Raw genomic sequence first — 20778 nt, 5'->3', positions numbered from 1 at the left:
GGTGAAAGGAGTTAATATTGTGTATGAAAAAGTGTAAAAGGAGAGATTGGAGGAGAGAATACGATGACACTTCCATTTTTCCCTGTACACCTAGGCCTTGTAATGTGCCCCTTGAGGATGCACTTTACTGCAGATGTGTGGAATTTTCAGAACAGCTGGTTTGGATTTTGTGGCATGGAGACTGCTGAGAGGAGGAGAAATGTATAGATTGGCCTTAGAAGTGATGGAAAGGAGAGGACTTGTTTGTATGGACCTGAAGTGGGCTGTGCAGGTGGTTGCAGCAGAGAGTGACTGCAGATTTGCTGGACTAAGAGCAAATATTGAGTATTCTCATTGCAAACAGCAAACCTCAAAGCAGATCCAGCTTTGGGATCGGTAGAGGTCAAGCAAATAGTTTGAATTTTGCCTATTTTAAAAAGTTCATCATTGCGGTTTAAATCATTGTAAAATTAACTTTTGAAGTCAGCATGTGCTTGAGGTTTTGGGAGGACTCACTTCAATGAAGATACAGAGTTGTGGCCAGACAGGTTGCTGTCTGCCCACAGTGGTGTATGATGAAGCCTGGTGAGTTGGATGCACAGCACCTCTGGAGGTCTTGTGCTTAAGCGTAGTTAATTGTCAGAGCTGTTTGGTGTTGGCTTGGGTTTCTTTAAGGAGGGGTAATCCATTTTTGGCAGTGGATTCTCAGCACTTTGAAAATCAGACAGATTTTATACAGTACGTAAAGACATGTTCAGGCCCATTCCTTCTTGTGAAAAGTGAGTGATGAAATAAGGAGGCCTCTGTGGTCAGCAGAGCTAAAGGACTTGGTGAACTTACTGGAGATGTATGGAGTGAAATCGGGATAATACACAGCAGAGGAATAATAATTTTTTTTTTATGGAGGCAAATGATAACTGGATACTGATTGTTCATTTTCAGTACAAGTGGCGTATTCACAATGTCCTTTTGTTGAAAGTAGGTTTCTGGAGTAGGGACATGCAGCATGAAGAAATCAGGGAGGGCAATCAGAGGTTTCAGGAGCAGGGTCTGTGAGGAAACAGATTAAGAGACTGAGGGTGTTTGGCTTAAGACAGGATCAGATGAGGGAAGGCTGTAAGAGCAGTCCATAAGTATTAAAAAAATCTGTTGTAAAGAGAAAAAGATGAGTCTGTTCTCAACATTGGTGCTGGAAGGGAGAAAATAGTGTCTCAAATGCAGCCATATATAGGGTGATGATTTGGGATGGCCGAGGAAGTTTCTATATTTGAAGCAATGTAGGAAAACATCTGTCTGGAGTGGCCGTTGGGCGAGCTGAGCCTGCCTTGACCGAATGATCTCCTGTGGTCTCTTCCCAAGCCTCTCTTTATACGATTTTCTGCTCGCTGCTTTGGAAAGAGCTTTCTGTATATCCACAAGCAATTTGATTTGCCGTACAGCGTAAATAACTTCAGGATACTGTTTTGGTTATTGGTGTTGATTTCCTCAGTAGTGTGTTAGAAAGGAAGGGTCAGTTCAAAGCTGTCAGTATTTTCAGATAAAAACAAATTCAGCTGAAATGCGGTTCAGCTGGTGATGGAGATTATCTGATCTAAGCCATGTGTTATGACATTCATGATAAAATTTTCCTTGCATAAATATGTAGAAATGGTATTGTATCCTTTCTCCCTTTTTTTAATCTGCAGTTTTCATTCTAATACACCTGACTGAACTTTAAAATGTTTTCATAAAACATCCAGCTTGAAATCTCCCCAGTTCCAGTAGAATTCCACTGGTAGGTTAACATACACTGATACAAAAATGAGGTTGGTAACACAAAGGTTACATGCCATTGTCTTGTGGCTGTCTTAGGCTTTCCTGTATATAGGGTTAACTTCTTGAGATTCCTGAGATAAAATGAGGGGTTTATGTTCTTTTTAATTTTAAAAATTAAACCTTTATTTGGGGATTTATCTAATTCCAAATAATCCTAAATCTTCAAATAATAGGTAGCTTTTCTAATCACTACTAAGTTTTCCTAGGATTTCAGGGTAGCATGCCCTCTTAATTCTTCATTGTCCTTTGGGAACTGGGATATTATTCAAAAGTTAAATCATACAGTTCAAATAAAGATGTCCAGTGCTGTCAGAATAACACTCGGCATTCAGTCTAATTGCTTTTCAGTTCACAGTGCAACCTAGTGCTTGGCAATTGAAAAGACTAAAATACTGCCAGTTGGGCAGTATTGAGAATATTTTTTTTTTTTATCAGCAGATTTTCTCTACAAAAAGCAAGGTTTCAAGTTTTTGGGGTTTTTTTTGATCAATAGATTTTTCTGCAGAGAAAAGTGTTAGTGAAACATCCACCGCTGTTCACGTACATACAGAAATGGTCTCTTGCTGTAGGTAAATGTAATTGTCACCGACAGTAAAAGGTACCACTTGGACTTGATTATGCAGCTGGTCACATTTTATTGAGACATTGACATATTCCCTGTGGTCTGGGAATAAAAGAAGATTATATTGTTGTGAAGTTTTGCTGGGTCAGTGCTCTGCCTGTGAATGCAGGGTTATATGCAAACGCTTTCAAGGTGGGGGATTTCTTTTTACTGTCCTCCTTCAGCTGCAGTGTGCATTGCTGTTGGCATCGTAACCTATTGGAACATGTGGGGCATGGCTGTTTGGAGCTTGGGACCTGGCTCATGTTTTCCATTGGGAGAAAATGGTAATAAATACCTTCGATAAATAATTAGACCTATAAAATTGGAGAAAATTATATTCCCTTTGTTGTATTTAAAACAGAGGTTAATATATCCTTCGATGTCTGAAATACAAAGGTTTAGATTGTCATATGGAGCACAATCAGATCTTTTGGACATAGTGCAGGTTAATTTCAAGTACTTTAGATAGAATTGTGAGAAAAATATAGGTTGTGATGTTATACACACACAATCCTGTATGCTGTAGAGGAAAACCTGTCTTTTGTGACTACAACTTAGCAACAGTTTAAAAAATAAGTGGTTATCTTAATGATTTTGAAAGAAAATGGCATCATTTTGAGAGATCCTCTTGCAAATAAGAGATTGTTTAATGACAAAAAAAAAGGTTTCTTCTGTACATATCTCCACCCTGTATATGCTTTGAAAGAACTTGAATTGCAGAGTTCATCTGTTAAAAACGCTTTACTGTATTAAAACAAAAAATGTATGAAGGAGTAAATCCAGTCTTGTTTGTGACAAGGATTTGAAGGCTGAGACCTTGGTGTCAGGAAGAAGCAAGATTTGCTTGATTTCATAAAAAGAAAACCTTTCACTCAAACCCTCTTGTGACCAAAAGGAATTATGAGTCATGGGAATGACTTCTTTTGCACTGAAGTGTACAACGTAAAAGGTATCTCCTGTCTCCTCTCCACCTGGACTTAACAGTCTCTATGATTTTGACAAATAGCCCATCTGAGGGTCTGGAGGTGTAGTTCTCCATATTAAGGTTTCTGTGGCTCATTAGCTATTCAGAGAATGGATAATGATCACCATCCTTTTTTTTTATGTCTCCAGAATGATGGGGGGGAAATGCTAAATGACATTCTCATCTGTGTCTAACCTGGGTAATTAGACAAGGTGTGTGTCACAGAAAAGTGAGTGGTTTATTTTTTTTTAGTTATTTTTCTTTTAAAAAAAGTATTAAGGATGATTTTTACTGAAGTGTAAGATGCTTTGGTAACTGAAATCCACGTGTGTGAATCAGGCAATCTGGTCTCTGCTCCTAGCTCTGTAGTCACCTACCTGTCTGCCCTTGAGTCATTTGCTTAAACTAAACATTTTCAAAAGCTTCCACAACTTTGTGGTTTTCATTTCTTGGGCATCTAGTTTAATATCAAAGGCAGCTGCCTCAGGTTTTTAGCTACACAATTGTAAGTGATAAAAAGCAGTAACATAGCAAGTTATTCCATGACAGCAGAACTTCAGCTGATTAACCATGCTCGTAGTCCATTCCAAATTAGCATGTTTAAACAACCTTTGCTTTGGCCCATGCATTTTTCTGTACTTTTGTGCTCTGTTGATAAGTCAATCTCTTCAAGTACTGTGGTAATGTTGACTTTTTTTGTCCTGCTTTTTCCATACTGCTAATAAAAATTGTATTAAGGTCTTTATTTTTGAAAATCTAATGTATTCAAAACAGTTTCTATCAAATCTAAACCCCAGATAATATATTTTGCATATGTGCAAAGTCTTTTTGGCTGACTTGCAAAAGATCTGAATTAACAAAATTCTTCAGTTCTTTGCCCAACAAGTTCTGGACTTGAATGCTAATGCACATATGCAGCATTTTTTGGACCTTAGATGAGGGATCTTTATGACTGGTGCTTGCAGATGGTACTGATTCATGAAATACTGAGAGTTTTCACTATATTGCGTTAGAAGACCATACCCAGAAGAATGAGAACAGAACCTTCCTTGGACTGGGATGCAGTTTATACCTACAGTTGATGCTGAAATTGTGGCTTATGTCAGGAATTACTGAAAATCAGAGTTAAAGGATTCAGAACAGAGAGAAACTCATATTGCTCTGCTCTGTTGAGACCCCACCTGCAATATTGCATCCAGCTCTGGGGTCCCCAGTACAAGACAGACCTGTACCTGTTGTGGATCTATGTGGCCAGAGGAGGTCACAAAGATGATTAGAGGACTGGAGCACCTCTACTGTGAAGCCACGCTGAGCAGGTTGGGCTTGTTCAGCCTGGAGAAAAAAAGGCTCTGAGGGAGACCTTAGAGCGGCCTTCCAGTACCTGGAGGGGCTACAGGAAAGCTGGAGAGAGATTGGTTGCAAGGGCAGGGAGTGATAGGAAGACTGGTGTTATGCTGGAGGAGAGTAAATTTAGATTTGATAATAGGAAGAAATTCTTGTGCAGGTGGTGAGGCCCTGACACAGGGTGCCCAGCGAAGCTGTGGCTGCCCCTGGCAGAGTTCAAGTCCGGGTTGTATGGGTCTTTGGGCACTCTGAGCTGGTGAAGGGTGTCCCTTCCCCTGGCAGGGGGTTGGGACTGGATAAGCTATTTTAAAATACTATAATGTTGTTTAAAATACTGTTGGCTTTGTGTCTGTTGCTGGGATAGGCAAGGCATCACGTTTTACAGTGGGTCTTCATTTCCACTATGGAAGTTTGTGTAACTGGAATATGTGTGTTTAATAGATCTGAAAAGCTCTTTTTCAGTTTAGAAGGGCACTTTATAGCTGAGAAGTAAGGGAAGTACTCTCTAAGAAGTCACAGATATTTGGAGCTATAGATTGTTGTCAAAATTTTTCTCAGCTTAAGGTAGACTAGAAGAGTAGTTAAGGGATTGATTTTATGTGTGCTTGTCCTGTTTTTACCCTCTTATGAGCAATCATTTGACAGACCCTTGTTGGAACTCATATTGGCATACTGATGTTCTGAGGCATTTGGAAGACTTGGATGCTGGCTAGTTGTCAGCATAACTGACATCCAGTTCTCTTAGAAACCTTTGGAAAGCCCAACTATGCTCACTTTATGATTTTGCAATGTTTAGTGTAGAGGAACAATGACTTTTCTTGTTTTGAGTGAGAGAGAATCAGATATTTTTCAATGACTTCCACCATCTGCTATGAATGCAAGTTTGGCGTCCATCCTGATGTTGGCAAGTGAGATTTGAACTATCCTAATAATTGTATTTAGAAAAATATAAAAGGCATTTGACTGTCTCATGCAGGGTAGTAGCAATATGCTTGGTAGTCCTGTGGTGAAAAAATACATTACAAATGTGCAAAATAGCTAAGCTTGGGAGCCAGCATGGGCTGAGATGTGAGGGTATACTTCAGTCTCATGCCACAGAACTTCAGGTAAATGAGAGGTTTGGCCTTATGCTGTTTTGTGTGTAATTATACGATAATAGGAGAGGGTCATATACCCCTGTAAAAGTCTAATACCCATGTGGACCTAAACATAGTATAGAAATGCTATGAATTTTTGTTTAAAACTACTTTTGTGCCAGCTCATGGTATAATTTTCTAAAAAGGTGACTCATGTCCCTTTGTATTGACAATATCCAAAAGTCATAGTGCAGATAATGTTAAATAACCCCCAAAAGTTCCAGAGCGTTTTTCTGCTGGAGAACTGCACACCCAGATCTGGAGTTGGTGTTCTGTTATCTGCCATTATGTATTTTTTATGGTTTCATGAATTACATTTATTCTGCGTCTGTGAAAGGTAAAAGCTGTTATAAATCATACTCCTTTATGTTAATAGCATGATATCTATACTGTAGGCACTGCATTCATAGAGTTATGCAGGTGCAGATCTGTAAATGCTCCCTTTGATAGCAAAAGTGATATGTTGTTACCCAAGAATGAAAGGGGGTTTAGTTTTCCTGTCATTAGGACAGACCATGCATTCATCACTGTTCTGATGAGCCACGTATAAATCCTCTGTCAGGCAGAACTGGATGACAGTGTAGGGCTGGCAGAGAGCCCCTTTCTCCTGCCCAAGCTCCATCGCCAATGGAGAGGCTGCTGTGGGTGATGAGACTGGCCAAAAATCAGGCAAATGGAAGATGCAGCAGCAAGTCACATAGTAGCTGACCCATATCTAGTGACCCAATGTCCTGAAACTTCCCAAAAATTAATATCAGTGCAGAAAATATGCCCAGAATATGTAGGGAGTGATTGCAGATGTGACAAAGGACACGTCCTGAATCTGCTTTTTCCGGTCACTGGGGCCCTTGCAGCATAACCTGAAGAGCTTGAAGCAGTTCTGGATCCTATCCGGCACTAAGCTGCATGTAGTCAACTCAGCACCCTGAGAACATATTACTTGCATATTGTAACCTCCTGATAAATATTTATCCTCTCTTGGACTTTTATTTTAATGTTATTATTTATTTTGGAATCAGCATATTTGTTCAGACCACAGGAAATCCAATTGGGCAGGTTGGAGACCAGCCAGTCGAGCACCCTAATTAACCAGGAGTAAGTAATTAAAAGTTAAACAGATGTGGCTTGGGCAGGTGGTATTTCCTGAATGCATTTAGTTTGCTTTGAGTACACACTATAGGTGATGGATACAAATACTCTATCTGCAACTGTGAAAAATACTTGTGCATATGCTGAGCAGTTGGTTTGTGCGCTCACCCGGCACTGCTGGAGCTGCCGCAGCTCAGCTCTTAATGGACTGAGACGAGTTCTAAAATCCTGAACATATGTAAACATTTTTAAAGCTCAGCCTGGACAAAGTTTGTGGGTAGGAAGAGAGACACATGCATGGAAGCCTGTAAATGTAATAACCCTGTATGGTGCATTTCTTGCATTCTGTTTTGATTAGGTGCTACCAGCTACTGTTGGAACCAGTATATCAGGCAAGATAATGCTGTGATGCGGCTTCACAAAACAAGTCTGGTGAATTCATTGCAACTCCCAAAACTTGAAAACAACTGCTAAGCTGAAGAGTTGGCCTATAAAAATTCAAAAGATATATTTGTTCTTAGTTCTTCACTGAAATTCCAGTAATTTCTTTATCAACAATTTCAGTTGGAAGAAAATAATGTAAAAGAATCAGAGTCAAAATTTGGGAAGAAAATTAAATAAACTTCTAACTCTGCAAAGCTGGAATTCATGTTATTTTTACTAGGTGGTGAAATGTAGGCCCTTTCTCACTCTCATTAGACAGACATGAAATCTTTGAAGAAAAACCAAGCAAAGAAAGAAGCCACACATGAATGTCTTCCTATTTGAGGGACAATTCTGTCCCTGTAGACTTTTAAGATTAAATCTGTAGAATGCTACTGCAGTTTTAGATTTGTTTTGGGGAGAGTTGTAACAGTTTAATAGCACTGTCTGATAAGGAGTTCTGTCATACAGTTAAATTATTCCTTCCTTTTCTTGTCAGTGATCTGTTCTAATTCTTTGGCATCCTTTGAGCGGTGTTTCACAGGGTCCCAGCGTATCGCCAGCAATGAGCAGCTGTCTTATTTGCAATACCTTGTTTCTTCTTTAGCAAGCTGCATCAAAAAAAGTGCTGTTACAGCAGATAACTTTCCATGTAGCTGCTGCAGCTCCATATTCCCCATGGTTACCAATTTGAAAATGAGATTTCTGTATATCGTGTGTGTGTGTTCATTTATCTTTTATAATCATCCATTAAAAAATGGGCTTTTGAAGCTGCAGCCTCTGCTGCAAACCCAGCTTTATTGCAGATGTATCTTTATCTTATTTCCAATTATTTTCCAAGCTTTAGAAGTTTGCACCTTTGAGAGTCATGGTCTGCTGCTCTTCACTGGCCCCGACATCCAGCTGATCATTCAGTAAAACATGAGTTAGACTTCTTGTTTACACAGGAAATCTAAGAACATGCCTTCCTAAACATATTCTTGATCTTGTCATCATATCAAAGTGGGAAAGCTTTACTGTATGCAAGTGGGTTTCTGAGTTTTACAGTGCAATTTTACATGTATCTATTCAGTTGGAGAACTGAGCATGTTTGAGTTGGAGCAAATGACTAATGAAACAAGTTTACATCCTATTATGATGTACAGTAGTTAAGTATCTGATCTATATTAGAAAGTAAGGGAAAGCAACTTGTGGAAATCTCCTTGAGAGTACCCAGTAAAGCCTTACTGTTGTTTTGACTTGTTATATTTATTAATATAGGTTCTACCTTGAAATCAATCTTTAAGTCTCCTTAAGGTGGCTCCACTTCAGTGAATTACGCAGATTTACAGCAACTGAAATGTGCCCATTAATTTTGTGGTTATTCCTATTGGCTGAACCAGAACAGGTAGCTGAGCAAAGTACATTTTTAATGTAAGGGAAGCCAAAATTTGGCCAATATTATTATCGCCAGTATTGTAAAATTGGAATTGGCAATCATATTGCTATTGATTCCTATTGAGAATGCAGCCACTTGCAACACTGAGAAACGTAATCATCCCTGGGGACTGTTTCTTTCTGCTGCTTCAGTCTTACTGCTGAGAGTCTTGGAGCCCCAGGTAGCTCTGAGAACTGCGGTGACAATTATTAGAGAAGGACTGTGAAGTGCACGTGAAGTTTTGGGTATTTTCTGGACAGACATTCAAATTTTACACTTTGCTGAATTTGATCTAGTTTAGGAAATACAGGTTTTTACTTTTTTTACCTGTTATTCGACTTGTATGTAATGAAAATGAGTTAAATTACCTCTGACTTCAATTCCATGCGGTCAGCAGAATTACATGGAAGACAAGTGCAAGTCAGTCATTGTAAGAAAATTGTCACCAAAAGGTATCTTGGTGGTGGTGTTCATAAGGTTTATCAAAGTACGTGCTGATTTATTGTAGTATAGCATTTGCTTGTAATTTGCAATTTGATTTTAACGTTCTATAAAGAAATTATGGAGTGAATAGTGACTGCACTCATTTCTTTAATCAGATATGTTGTCACAAAAGTTTCAAAGACAGGCTTATTTAATAAGGAAGTGGAGAGTAACTTCTATTACTAAGGGAGCAAATTGCTTATTGTGTCTCTTTGTTTTAACGCTTAATTCCTTGTATTGAAACTGAAAACTTCTTGTTGAAACCTGCTGTAACCTTACAGGCCTGGGATAAGTTTCTTACAATTATTTATTCTATTAATGCTTCTATCACCCGAGGGAAATGCGGATATTGTGTTAATGGTTGTGTTAATCAAACAACTGTGTGTGTATCTGCACTGCCCAAGTTTGTCATTATATTAGCAGGCACAGGAGATGAAATTGGAAACTTGTAATATACTACAGATTGGATTAACTTGCCTGTTTTGTGTAGACTGCTCCAAGACTTATTTTAAATAATTTAAAAAGATTAAATCTTCAAGACAGTTATTCTTCCTGACAGGGTCTCTGAAGGCTTTAACTCGAGGCCACTGTTCTTGTAAAGATTCTGAACTTTGTACACTAACAGCCTTGCTGTTGTAACACAGGCTGGAATACAACCTATTTCTTTTATCAAAGAATTTTTGCATGTTTTTTTTAATCCTTTGGACATTAGAATAATTATTTCATCCGTATAATGTGACAATAGGCATTAGTCATTTGAATATAATATATAACGCTTGAACTGTTTCTAGCCTGTCATAGATTTTAGAACTTCACTCTTTGTCTTTTTAAGATTTTGATAGTGTCTAGGCAGTAACTTTTCTCTTTTTTAAAGTTCTGCTGAGTGGTAAAATAGCTTTGTCGGGTTGGAGAAGGGAGTTTTGTGTTTGCTTTCTGCCATAAGCTTTCCTTGGCAGAGCTGTCCCTGGGGTTAGTGCAGACGCTCATGGAGGGGAACCTCTAGCCAGGAGCATCCTGCCTTGTAGCCTTGCAGCTTGGTTCTGAATAGTACAGGGGTCCTGGAAAGCATTTGGTGGGATTCTCAAATTCTTAGTGCTTGCAATAATGGCTTTAGAAAGACCATGCATTATTCAACCACTGCTTTTGATGTGTGCGAGACAGCTAGGGTATTTTTAAGGTTCTATTAAGGACCCTAAAGCATCTAAATATAATTGGTCTTTTGGTGAAGAGAAGGTTGTGAACAAGAGTTCCAGGCAGTGTCAGTATCTCAGTGCTTGGAAATCAATACCTCTATGATCCTTAGTCTTGTTTCTCAGTCCTAAGAGCTTCACACACAGACGCAAAAGAAAATCCTCACAAAATTCAGCAAATATTCTCTAAGCTTTTTGTACTGAATTTGGATAGGGCTTTTTATTTGAATAAGGGTGCTTTTTATATGTGCTCCGCTTTGCCTCACGTAAGCGCTTGATTGCATGAAATAGTGAAAGGCTTCAGTTGTCCCTTGTAGAACCTTAGAATGGTCTGGGTTGGAAGGGACCCCAAGGAGATCCACCTCCCATGCCACAGGCAGAGTCACCAACCTACAGGCCTGGATCTTTCTGACAGCTAGCATAAGATTTACAGGAACAGTGCAAATTTGCTTTACTTGATAAATTTAAGCCAAACATATAATTACAAATAATTTTCAGCTTCATGCCCTGCCTGAAGTCACTGAAATGTTCATTCATATTTCATTCTTCATATTCAATGATTGGTTAAATTGATTTTACATCAGAAATTTAATCAGCACCAGACATGTTAATTTGGAAACAATTACTGTAATAATTTCTGCAGGTTTCTTTATTTTAATCAGATATTGACTTCTTTTTTCCTTTTCTTTATTTCTCAAATCCAGACTTGCTTTTGTCCACAATTGGTGAGAAACTGTTTGTAAAAAAATAGCTTTTGCAATGTTTTTTTTTTTTTTGCCTGTTTGATCTTACGTTATCAACAGAATTATGGACTAATGCAAGGCATGAGTGTCTTGGTGGGAAGTAAACTAAAACTCTGTTGACTTGTGTGGGTTTTTTTTTTTCCTCCAGAGATTTGCTACAGTTCCATAGAGAAGATGATGTAGACATTGCAATGAAAATTCTGGTTCAGTGGAGTTCCCAAGGTCTTGAAGATGTCCGGCTGGTGAATTACTCAGTTTTGCTTGATCTACCAGGCTCCTCTTCAAACACGGTAACTCTGAAGAACAGTGGTGAATGCTTTTATCCCAGTGGACAGCCATGCAACAGAGAAACCAAAACGCTTCATAGCCAAGACCTCCTGTACTCGTATGCAGCTTACTCTGCCAAAGGAACTCTTGAGGTAATACAACCATTTATATTTGTTATTTGTGGCAAAATAGAGTTAGAAAACCTCAGGTTTTATTGAACTTCGCTGGCAAAGTGCACGTGTCCAGCCTAAAAATGAACGTACTTAGGTAAAACATGATGTGGCCAATCTCAATTAAAATTTAATAATCAGTCACACCTGAACGCTTTGTATGATCTATATGTGTGTGTATACATATATAGGATCTAAATTTATGAATTAACGTCCTTTGCTTGGGTGTAAAAACCTGAAAGCTGTGTCTGGAGTCACACTTTTTATCCTTGATGATACATAACTGCTACTGGTTTGAGGGACGCCTGTAGGAAGGGTAAGATCAGGTTTTCTGCAGTGAGACTGGCAGGAGTACTGAGCTAATACCTGGTGCTTCTGAATTATGGTCATGGTTCTCATATGCTTTCTTCTGTGGCAACTCATCTGGCACATCTGCTCTGTTTCCTCTTGAAACCCTGATTTGTATTTTTATCTTACTGTAGATTTTGTTAGGAAGTTTTCCCAGTGAAAAGATCCTGCCTGTTGGGATTTATTACTTGCCAAGTGAAATAAGATCTTGGATTATCTTCTTTTATCCTCTTTATTGTCTTCACTGACTGCCTCCCTATATTTGCTTTCCGAATATATTGGGGTGCACAAAGGGGTCATCATTTCTGTTACTTTCTTGGCTGAGAATACTATAAATCTCAGTAAGTATTTCTGAATATAAAAATGGCAGTTTCACTGCTAACTGCATTACTGTTGTCTTTCTCCCTAAAATACTGTAAGTTATTCCAATGACATGGGTTTTTTTCCCATCTTGGTTTCTTTATTGTTTAAATATCTTTGTTTTCAAGACTTAGAACTATAATAGACTAGAGGGACAGATGGTGAATGGCTTTGGGTTTGGAGGATACCTCTTCCAAAATACCTTTATACTTCGTGAATAACTTAATATTTATAACATACCAGTTACTGAATTTCTAGCAGTAAAATGCAACTGTTGTGTTTTTTTGGTTCTGATGGTGCTTGCCCATGATCTTTATTGGTAATATGTAATACAATGTGGAAATCATGTAATGGGAAAAGTTGCATGAAGCTAACTAACCCTTTTTATGGACTGTTAACATAATTTCAAATCTTGGCCTGTAGGAAATATGAGGGCTGATAAAGTCAGAAGACCACAAATGTCAGCTTCTCTTAAAAGCGTTGAAGCTTTTTAGTCCAATGGACTTTTTCCAGAGTGTAGAAATTAAGTTATTGCTCTCCTTTGGGAGAGAGAATTTTTCCCCATCTCCTCTTTTGTATATCTTTGATGCTTTCCATATTGAGTCTTGAGGTTAGTATCTCCATAAAGCCTGTGTTCTGTTGACCCAACAACTTCAGGTTAAAGCTTGTTGTTATGTAGCAATGAAGTATGTGAGGGTAGGTCCTAACCTATGTGATGTAAGCTTTAACTTTTCCATGGGTAAAAAAAAAAAGTACTAATGAATGGGTTTGGCTTCTCACATTTATCACTTAGAAACTCAATATGTAATATTATTTTCTCACTGTAACTTAATAAGAGTAACTGTAACGAGATAAAAGTACAGTTGTGGCCTTCAAGGTTTATTTTGTGAAAATAAATGTGTTGCTAACAAATTCATCAGATAAAAGGAAATCCAATGTTCTGAGAAAAATCACTGATATTGTTGCCAGTAACACATGTACTGCTTTCAGTTATATTTCAGAGCAGTGTTATCTATGATTGAGTTCTGCAGAAATAAGGACCTTGCACACTGTGTTTGTACTCATCATTGGGGGTGGATGTTGGCTTTGGCAAAATTCAGAGCTTGTACTTAAAACAAAGAATTGGTTGACAATTTTACGGTCCTATCTTTGCACCCTCACAGATCCTCAGGTTTTTTTCTTCCGAAAGTCTACCCAAAGTGTCCTGTGATCTGGAGGTTTGCCTAAAAGTGAAATTTCCTTTTTTTGTTTAGGCAGTGGATAAATTGGAAGTGATCTAACTTCTCGGACTTTCAATCCCACATGACAAACTCTACTGTTTAAACAAATGGAAAGAGACAAACTTTAAATGAGAAGTAGCAGGTGTTGGCTGTTGCTGTGTTCAGCTATCAGAGGGTGACTTGATTGCTTTCAGTGGAGCTACAAGTTGTGTGTTTTGAATATCTTGCAGTGGGTTGTGATTGCAAAATCATGAGAGTTTTCCTGTGAAAAGGTAGTTTTTTAACAGCTAATCATAATCTGAATAATTTTCTTCCAAATGTGACACATCCATAGTAGAAAATTTCTATTGTGTGTCACATAATCAGGTTGAATTGCTAATACTGCTTTGATGCTGCTGCTTCATTGTATCTCATTTGTATATTTGGTTTGCTGGAAGTTCAAGTAAATAAAACCATTAAGTTACTGCAGTCTGGCTACCAGCAGAGCTACACCTCTACTTTACTGTTGACAAGGTTATTTGTAGAATAGCAAGACTCATTTTCTTTGGCCACCTGTCATGTCCATTCATCATATGACCATTGTATATGAGCTATCCAATTTGTGCTTTCTGGTAACAGTCTAAACAGTGTTTGCGAGTAAAAATGTGAGCATTTGTGATCTGAAATCTACTTCAAAAACCTACTTAGTGCCATTGTGATGGATGGTGCACTTTACTACTGCTCTGTAATTCATCAGGCCCTGAAAAGGTGACACTGTTTACCCATCACGGTGACAGCCAGGGCAGCCTACAGTTCTGGAGAGAGCTCTCTAGTTGGTTGTGAAATAGATATTGCAGCAGTTATGTAAATAATATGTCGTAGACTAGGTCAGTTTAAGGAAAGAATGACATACATGAAATATATTTTTATTAACACGTAAATATCAGGTACCTTTTATAGAGTTCAAACCTTTTGTCTGCTTGATGAAAACAGGAAAGCCACTCTGCCGAACAGAGTATGTATATAAAGGGAAATTACATTGCATCAAACTTAGGCATTAAAGCAAAATGTGTTGTCAAACAGTATCAAACCAGTTGCAGAGTGAGAGTAGGGTGGTGAATCTGAATGTGCTGCTCTGTGCCTTCGTGGTGTGTGGTGCTCTGAGAGCTGTGCATGTGCTGTCACCGGCCAAGCAGTTGGAGGGATGAGCTGAGGAGCCACCATCAAGAACTGAGGAGAGGTGTGCATGGTCCCCCAGAGATCCAGCATCCTCCTTTCAGTACCATATTGGTAAGTCGTGTCAGTGTAGGTGCATATTGTGGCCCATCTGTTAGCACACGTGACGATGATCCCCCGAGTGCAGTGAGCTGTAAGGAAAGATGCGTCTTGGCTGGGAGCGCAGCAGAAGGCTGGGTGGTACTTGGGTCATCAGGATGGTTGGTTTAAAGCAGGCCCACGGAGTACAGCAAACTTCAGGAAGAAACAAGTGTTCAGTTGTAGTTTTGTAATGTTTGTCTGCGCTGTTCCTTGTTTCTTTAGCAACTGGAAAGAGAAAATCTTAGCAGAGGTAATGGTGTGTTGGGACATTCAAGGACATGCTAATTAAAGCAAACTGAAGATTGTATTTACTGTATATTCCCTGACTTTCTGCAGTTATTTTAGTGTGACCTTAAGTTTTCCTCGCCTTCCTTTCACTTATGTTTATTTACTCTTTGCTTTATGGGACTGTTAAGGAACTTCTGACAATCCTAAATCTTCTTTAATACTTTAGAGATACTTAGTGTCCTCCATTATAGGGCCTTACTTCATGCTACACTGCACTCCTCTGCCTCTTCAGGAATAACTGGATACACCAAATCCCTGTTGGCTTTTTTGCTGTTCTTCTATCCTTTCCTGTTAACATTGTGGGCACTCTTAGCAACCCGGGAAACCATTGTTTTTCTTTCCTGGGCCTCATATACTGAAAGGACTATCTTCCTTTAGGAACCAGGTGAGGATGCAAGAACAGCACAAGTACTGGCATGGTCTTGAAATGGGACTACATATGCAGGCAGGGATTTGATGGTTTCATGGACAAAAATGAATCATCTCTATCTCCAAGACAGCGCTCTCAACATCTGGCCATGTCTCCTTTGTTCTTTGACCCCTCCTCTGTCACTGTTCCCTGGCTCCTTAGATTTTTCTGCTATGTTAATTTCCCTGCCATTGTCAGCATTCCCTGATTCTACCCATTCCTCTGTTCAAAGTGTCTGCTGATTTTAGGCATTTAGACTCCTTACTTGGCCAGTGATATCTTTGATTAGTTTTGGAGGGGGCTGCAGGGAGCAGGCACGTGAGAATGCCCACTCTTTGCTTCAGTCTCTACAGTATACAGAACAGATTCCCTGCATCTGTTGATAGCAGATCAGCCTGCTCCGGTTCATTTGTTTTGGTGACACTTTCTCAGCTAAATGAGAACCCACCACAGAGATTAATGCAACCTGAAGCAATATGCAGGAAGTACAGACCCATCTGTTAAGCTCACTCAGTGATCTTCCCACCTTTCTTCAATCCTGGTGAGATGGAAATAAGGGAAGCAGGACTCAAGCTTGCTCTCTTATCAGATTGTCTGGTTTGTTACTACTGTGCTGAGATGTCTCCATTTAATGTCTTTCCCAGGTCGTTCACTCTGCAGGAAGATAGGAGTTTTCCTCTCCTCTACTGCCTGTTCCTCTGGTCTTTCCCACTCATTCCTGGCTTCCCAGTCGTGTGCATGACAGCCCCCTTCCCTCTCTGCTGGGGCTTTGCAGTACCACGTTGCTGTTCCCTTGCGGTACTTGTGACTCTCTCTAGTTCTAGCTCTGCACCAGAAGGTTACAAGTTCCTCTGGAGGGAACAGAGCATCAGAAAATCCTTGACCCAATGGCTTGCCTTCATTTGATTCGGGTTTCATTGTGCTGGAAATGTGATTAGTGTACCCTTATTATATTTTATCTTCCCTCTAGCTAATTAGTGGTAATTTCCTTAACAGTATTTCAGAATTAAGATTGGTGTCAGCGGGTTGGTTTTAGAAAATTCTAAATCTTTTCAGGTTATTTTTATCCCTAGGCAAAATTTCCAAATGAGCCTCCTGCACCATGCTCAGTTTCACATCTTTTAATTCCGAAGGCAGAGAGTGTGTATTCTTCAGATTGGATAACCACAGCATCTCACCCAAAGTCTTTCAGTCACGTTTGAAGTCATGTTGGTGCAAAATATCAAGCTAGAGGGAATCTTGATACATGCATGCATTTAATTCTTTTAGGCATGCCAATTTAGTTCATTATTATCTTTATTAACATTTCCTAAAGTTTCTTCTCTGAAGAGATGTGCTAGCTGAAATGAATCCCTAGCAACTGCAATCAGTTTGCAGATGGTTAGGGCTATAGGTTGAATAACAGATACACGCAAATGAGAAGAATCATGAGATTTTTGTAACATTTAGAGGTTTTAGAGGAGCTTTATTTATCTTTTATTTATAAAAGAGTTTCTCAGAAACCTCTTCCACAAATAATCATAATTTAGACTACTGCTCTGCATACCAAGTAGGCACAGCAAATTTTCAAGACAATCTCACTAAGAATATGGATTTTAGAATAGACTTGACCTTTAAACAGAAAACAACTTTCAGCATTAACTACAGCATAGCTGCCATTCCATTATAATTACATATAGGAAGCTGTGAAATGCAATGTGAAGGTTATATAATTTAAAATTGCAGTCAAGGACTACAAAAATGATCATTGAAGAGATGTCCCGCAGAATATCCTGTCACTTTTCTGGCATATATCACATAACCAGTCATAAATAAAGTTGTACAGTTCCCTAAAAATAATAGCAGTTCATCATGCACCAAAGCCCAGTTTATATTGCTGCAAGATTTTGTGTCATTGAAGGGCAAGGTTTCAGAGATGCAGATGGCTCCTGCTGTAAAACCTTTTGCTGTTTTATAATTGCAAGTCAAGATGGTGCTAGTTTTACTAATAAAATATTAGTAATGTCAATTTTGTACTAATGTTGTTAATAAACTATGGGTTTTTAAGTGCAAAAAAGCAAAGATTGAGTTAACTAGATAGCTCCAGATAGAACAGACCACTGAGCACTTCCTGCCATTGCCTGCAATCAGCTGAGGGCATATTTCAGTAAAGCCTCTCGACAGCATTTGAGAGGGAGCCATGTCAGACCATAAATGTTATTTATATTCCAATTGCCGGGTGCAAACTAAAGGGTGCAAATGCTAAGGGCATGGGGAATGGTTTTGGGGCTTTAATTAGGTGTTTGTGCAAGGAAAATTCCTATTGCAATCAATGGGAATTACAGAATTTTTAACTAAAGTTGAATTTTGCTTGTTACTCACTGTGAGAGAATATAGGTTTAAGTAACTTCTGTAATTGCATTGGTCTTTGAGAAACATTTTTTCCTCTTTAATTGTTTTATTGTATAAATTAGACCTGGCAAGTTGCAATCACTTAATGCGGTTCATTAGATATCTGGAATGACACCTCCTCAGTTGGCTTTTTTCATGCCCGCTTTTTGTTAACATTGTTTGATGCAAACCTGAATCCAGAGGCACTCCAAGTCAAGAGAAACCTTTCTGCCAAATCACAGGGCACGTTTTATTTAGGTGGTGCTGTCTTACTGGCTCCCTGTAATATCTTTTACATCTTCTTAGGACATTTGAACCTACCAGCAAAATATCTGTGTTTTATCTGTTTATGTTTGTAAAAGCAATATCCTACTCAGAGGAAGAATTCCAAGCAAAAAGCTGCTCTGCTGAGAGCTATTTGATTTGAGTTTTAGGGATCTTTTCCTGTTTAATTTCTCCAGTATTTTAAAGGTTTAAAACTGCCTTGAAGGGATCTTGCTTACCCTAACAACAAAAGCAAAAATTTCCTCCAACAGAGAGACTATAAAAACAAATATTATCTGGGTTTTTTTTTAATGCTGGAACAAGAAAAATGACATGAATCAACTACAACTGTCATATCGAGAGCAGTAAAAATACCTTTTTGTATTTATGTAATATTCAAGTCCTGTCCCTAAAACTACTTATGTAACTTTGCTGTTTAAAATATGTAGTTTCATACATAAACAGTAAATAACTGGTTAAAATGCTACTCAGTCTTGGGATAGTTATGAGTGACTGTAAAATACACTATTGTGTACACTATTGCTTGTTCTCATTTTTTAGTTTATTTTTGAGGAAGAGAAACAAATCCTACCCCCTTTTAAGGAGCCTTATCAATACAAAAGCATCTGTAGTTGGAGGCAGATTGCATCTTACTGTGCATGTACTATGTGTACCTGGGAGCATGGACGTAAGATTCAGACCCTGGCAGTCCCAGGCATCAGTCAGTCCTCTGTGACAATACTGGGTTAGAATCATAGTAGGAAAAAAAAATAAGACCCAAACATAACACTTTTTCTGATGTACTGCACTTGATTATATTTGAAAATAGTGAAATCATCTGCATAACAGTAGTGTCTCTTGTGAATTAGAGCTGGCAGCTGAAAAGAACAGGAGCAACTGTTTTAATCTCTGATGCAGTGTGATAAATCTTAGTTGAAGCCTTAGCAATGTGTTTTATCTTAGAGGTTATCTGTACCTAGCAATATAACTTTTAAAGTCACTATTGGACAATGGTGGTGTCAAAATCTTACAAAGTGATTTCTTCTAATGAAATAATATCAGCTTATTGAATACTTTCCTACCAATCTCTTTTCTCTCACTGTTAAAGCCTTTTCAATATTTGGAAATGAAAGTGGCATTGAAAATCCAAATCATGTCTGAAGATTTCCAGTCTGTGTTAGAATGTGATAATCTGAAGTCCAAATATAATCTTCTAAGATGACCACTTTGAAAGAGTGGAAATAAGTTCTTACTAAAAAAGAAAAAAAGCATACATGGCAGGTTTTAAATTTAATCTAAACTAGTTGAGGATAAAGCTGCCATTATGTGAATAACTTGGTAAGGACAGATTTTGATGGCTTGTCTAGCTTTTGTTGAAGATTTTTTGGTATGAGAGAGAGTAAAGGATGAACCTCTCTAGAGACTGCTTTGAGGTATGCTAGAAACCTGGACATGGAGCCTTAATAGTAAGAAAGACCAAAAAGCAAAGAAGGCCTCTCTCAGAGAAAACCCTTTGAAGCAAATGTCTTTTGAAAGCCTTTCTGAACAGGATGAAAAAATGTGCAGCTGTGAAACAGCTGGTTGAAAAAAAAAGAACTGAATTCTTAAACATGTAAAAAAGAAAAATTTTTTTTTAAAAGAGACCCAGTTGGTAACCAGAGGCAAGACCAAGTTTGGTATCCAGGTGCAGTTGGCGGAAGTGCATTGGGTGTGTATGGGAACTGTCAAAATGCCAGCACTTGTTCTGTGGCTGGACTAAAATGTCCTGAGAAAAAGCTTTTGTTCAGGATTTTGCTTTTAAGCTGGTTGGAAATTCAGCACTCCTGACTGTGCCCACCAGTTGCAATCCCAGGAGAGAAGTTGGTGCTTATAAATCAGAAGAAAAAAAAAAAAAACAGTGCAAACTAAACACAGTTGAAAATACATTGGTCTTTCCTTTTTCAGGAATTAGGCATTCCTAGTTGTTGGGGGGGGTTTCCTATTAGTTATGCTGTCTCTTCCACTAAATACAAATAAATCTCGTGTCTAACACCTCCTGTAATGAATATTAGTTACTGTGTTTATCTCATTCATTATGAGGGCCTTAATGTGAATTAATCGTGAGAGATATCAGTTCTAGTCTCATAATTATTTCTTATGGTCCTGTGCTCTGCAGTTCAAAGAGAAGGTGACTAATCAATCACCAGCCTGCTACTGGCCCAAGAGTAGGTGTGTGTGAGAAAGAAGATGCTTCAAGGAATTTATCTTCCTTCTGCTGAATTATGTTACCATATAGAGTTAGTCTTGTCTCCTGTAAGATTCACTGCTTCACACTGATGTCTTTGAGGGCAGACAGAGGTGAATAAGGATAGAAGAGGTCTGGCAACAGCTTCAACTACTAGAGAGCAAAGCTGCTTAAATATGCAAGGAAGGTCCTGCTGTATTGTCATCCAGGAGAGATGTTCCTCCTACTGCAGGGCAGTACTTGCCTGGCACGGTCTTTACTCGGGGAGTATTTTAGAGGATGAAGTAGAATGAAAAGCTAGAAATTATATTTCTGGCAAAAGAATTACTGCATCATTCTTCTTTTTTCCTTTTTTTTTTTGATGCCTTTGTCCCT

At 38.6% G+C, this 20778-nt stretch overlaps 1 protein-coding gene across 1 annotated transcript in view; it reads left to right on the top strand.

The window, feature by feature from the left end:
- NAALADL2 (N-acetylated alpha-linked acidic dipeptidase like 2) overlaps positions 1–20778 on the top strand; it is a gene marked incomplete at both ends in the record, with an annotated part of 350941 nt that overhangs the window by 125685 nt on the left and 204478 nt on the right. The window contains one exon of the mRNA XM_084267228.1: positions 11336–11606. Within this exon, the coding sequence (XP_084123354.1) occupies positions 11336–11606 (271 nt within the window). The remainder of the gene's footprint in view (positions 1–11335; positions 11607–20778) is intronic.

Source organism: Gallinula chloropus (genome assembly GCF_964237585.1).
Source record: "Gallinula chloropus genome assembly, chromosome: 8".
NCBI lineage: Eukaryota > Metazoa > Chordata > Aves > Gruiformes > Rallidae > Gallinula > Gallinula chloropus.
Note: the sequence above shows the minus strand (reverse complement) of the source record. Positions and strands in the feature narration are given on the sequence as shown.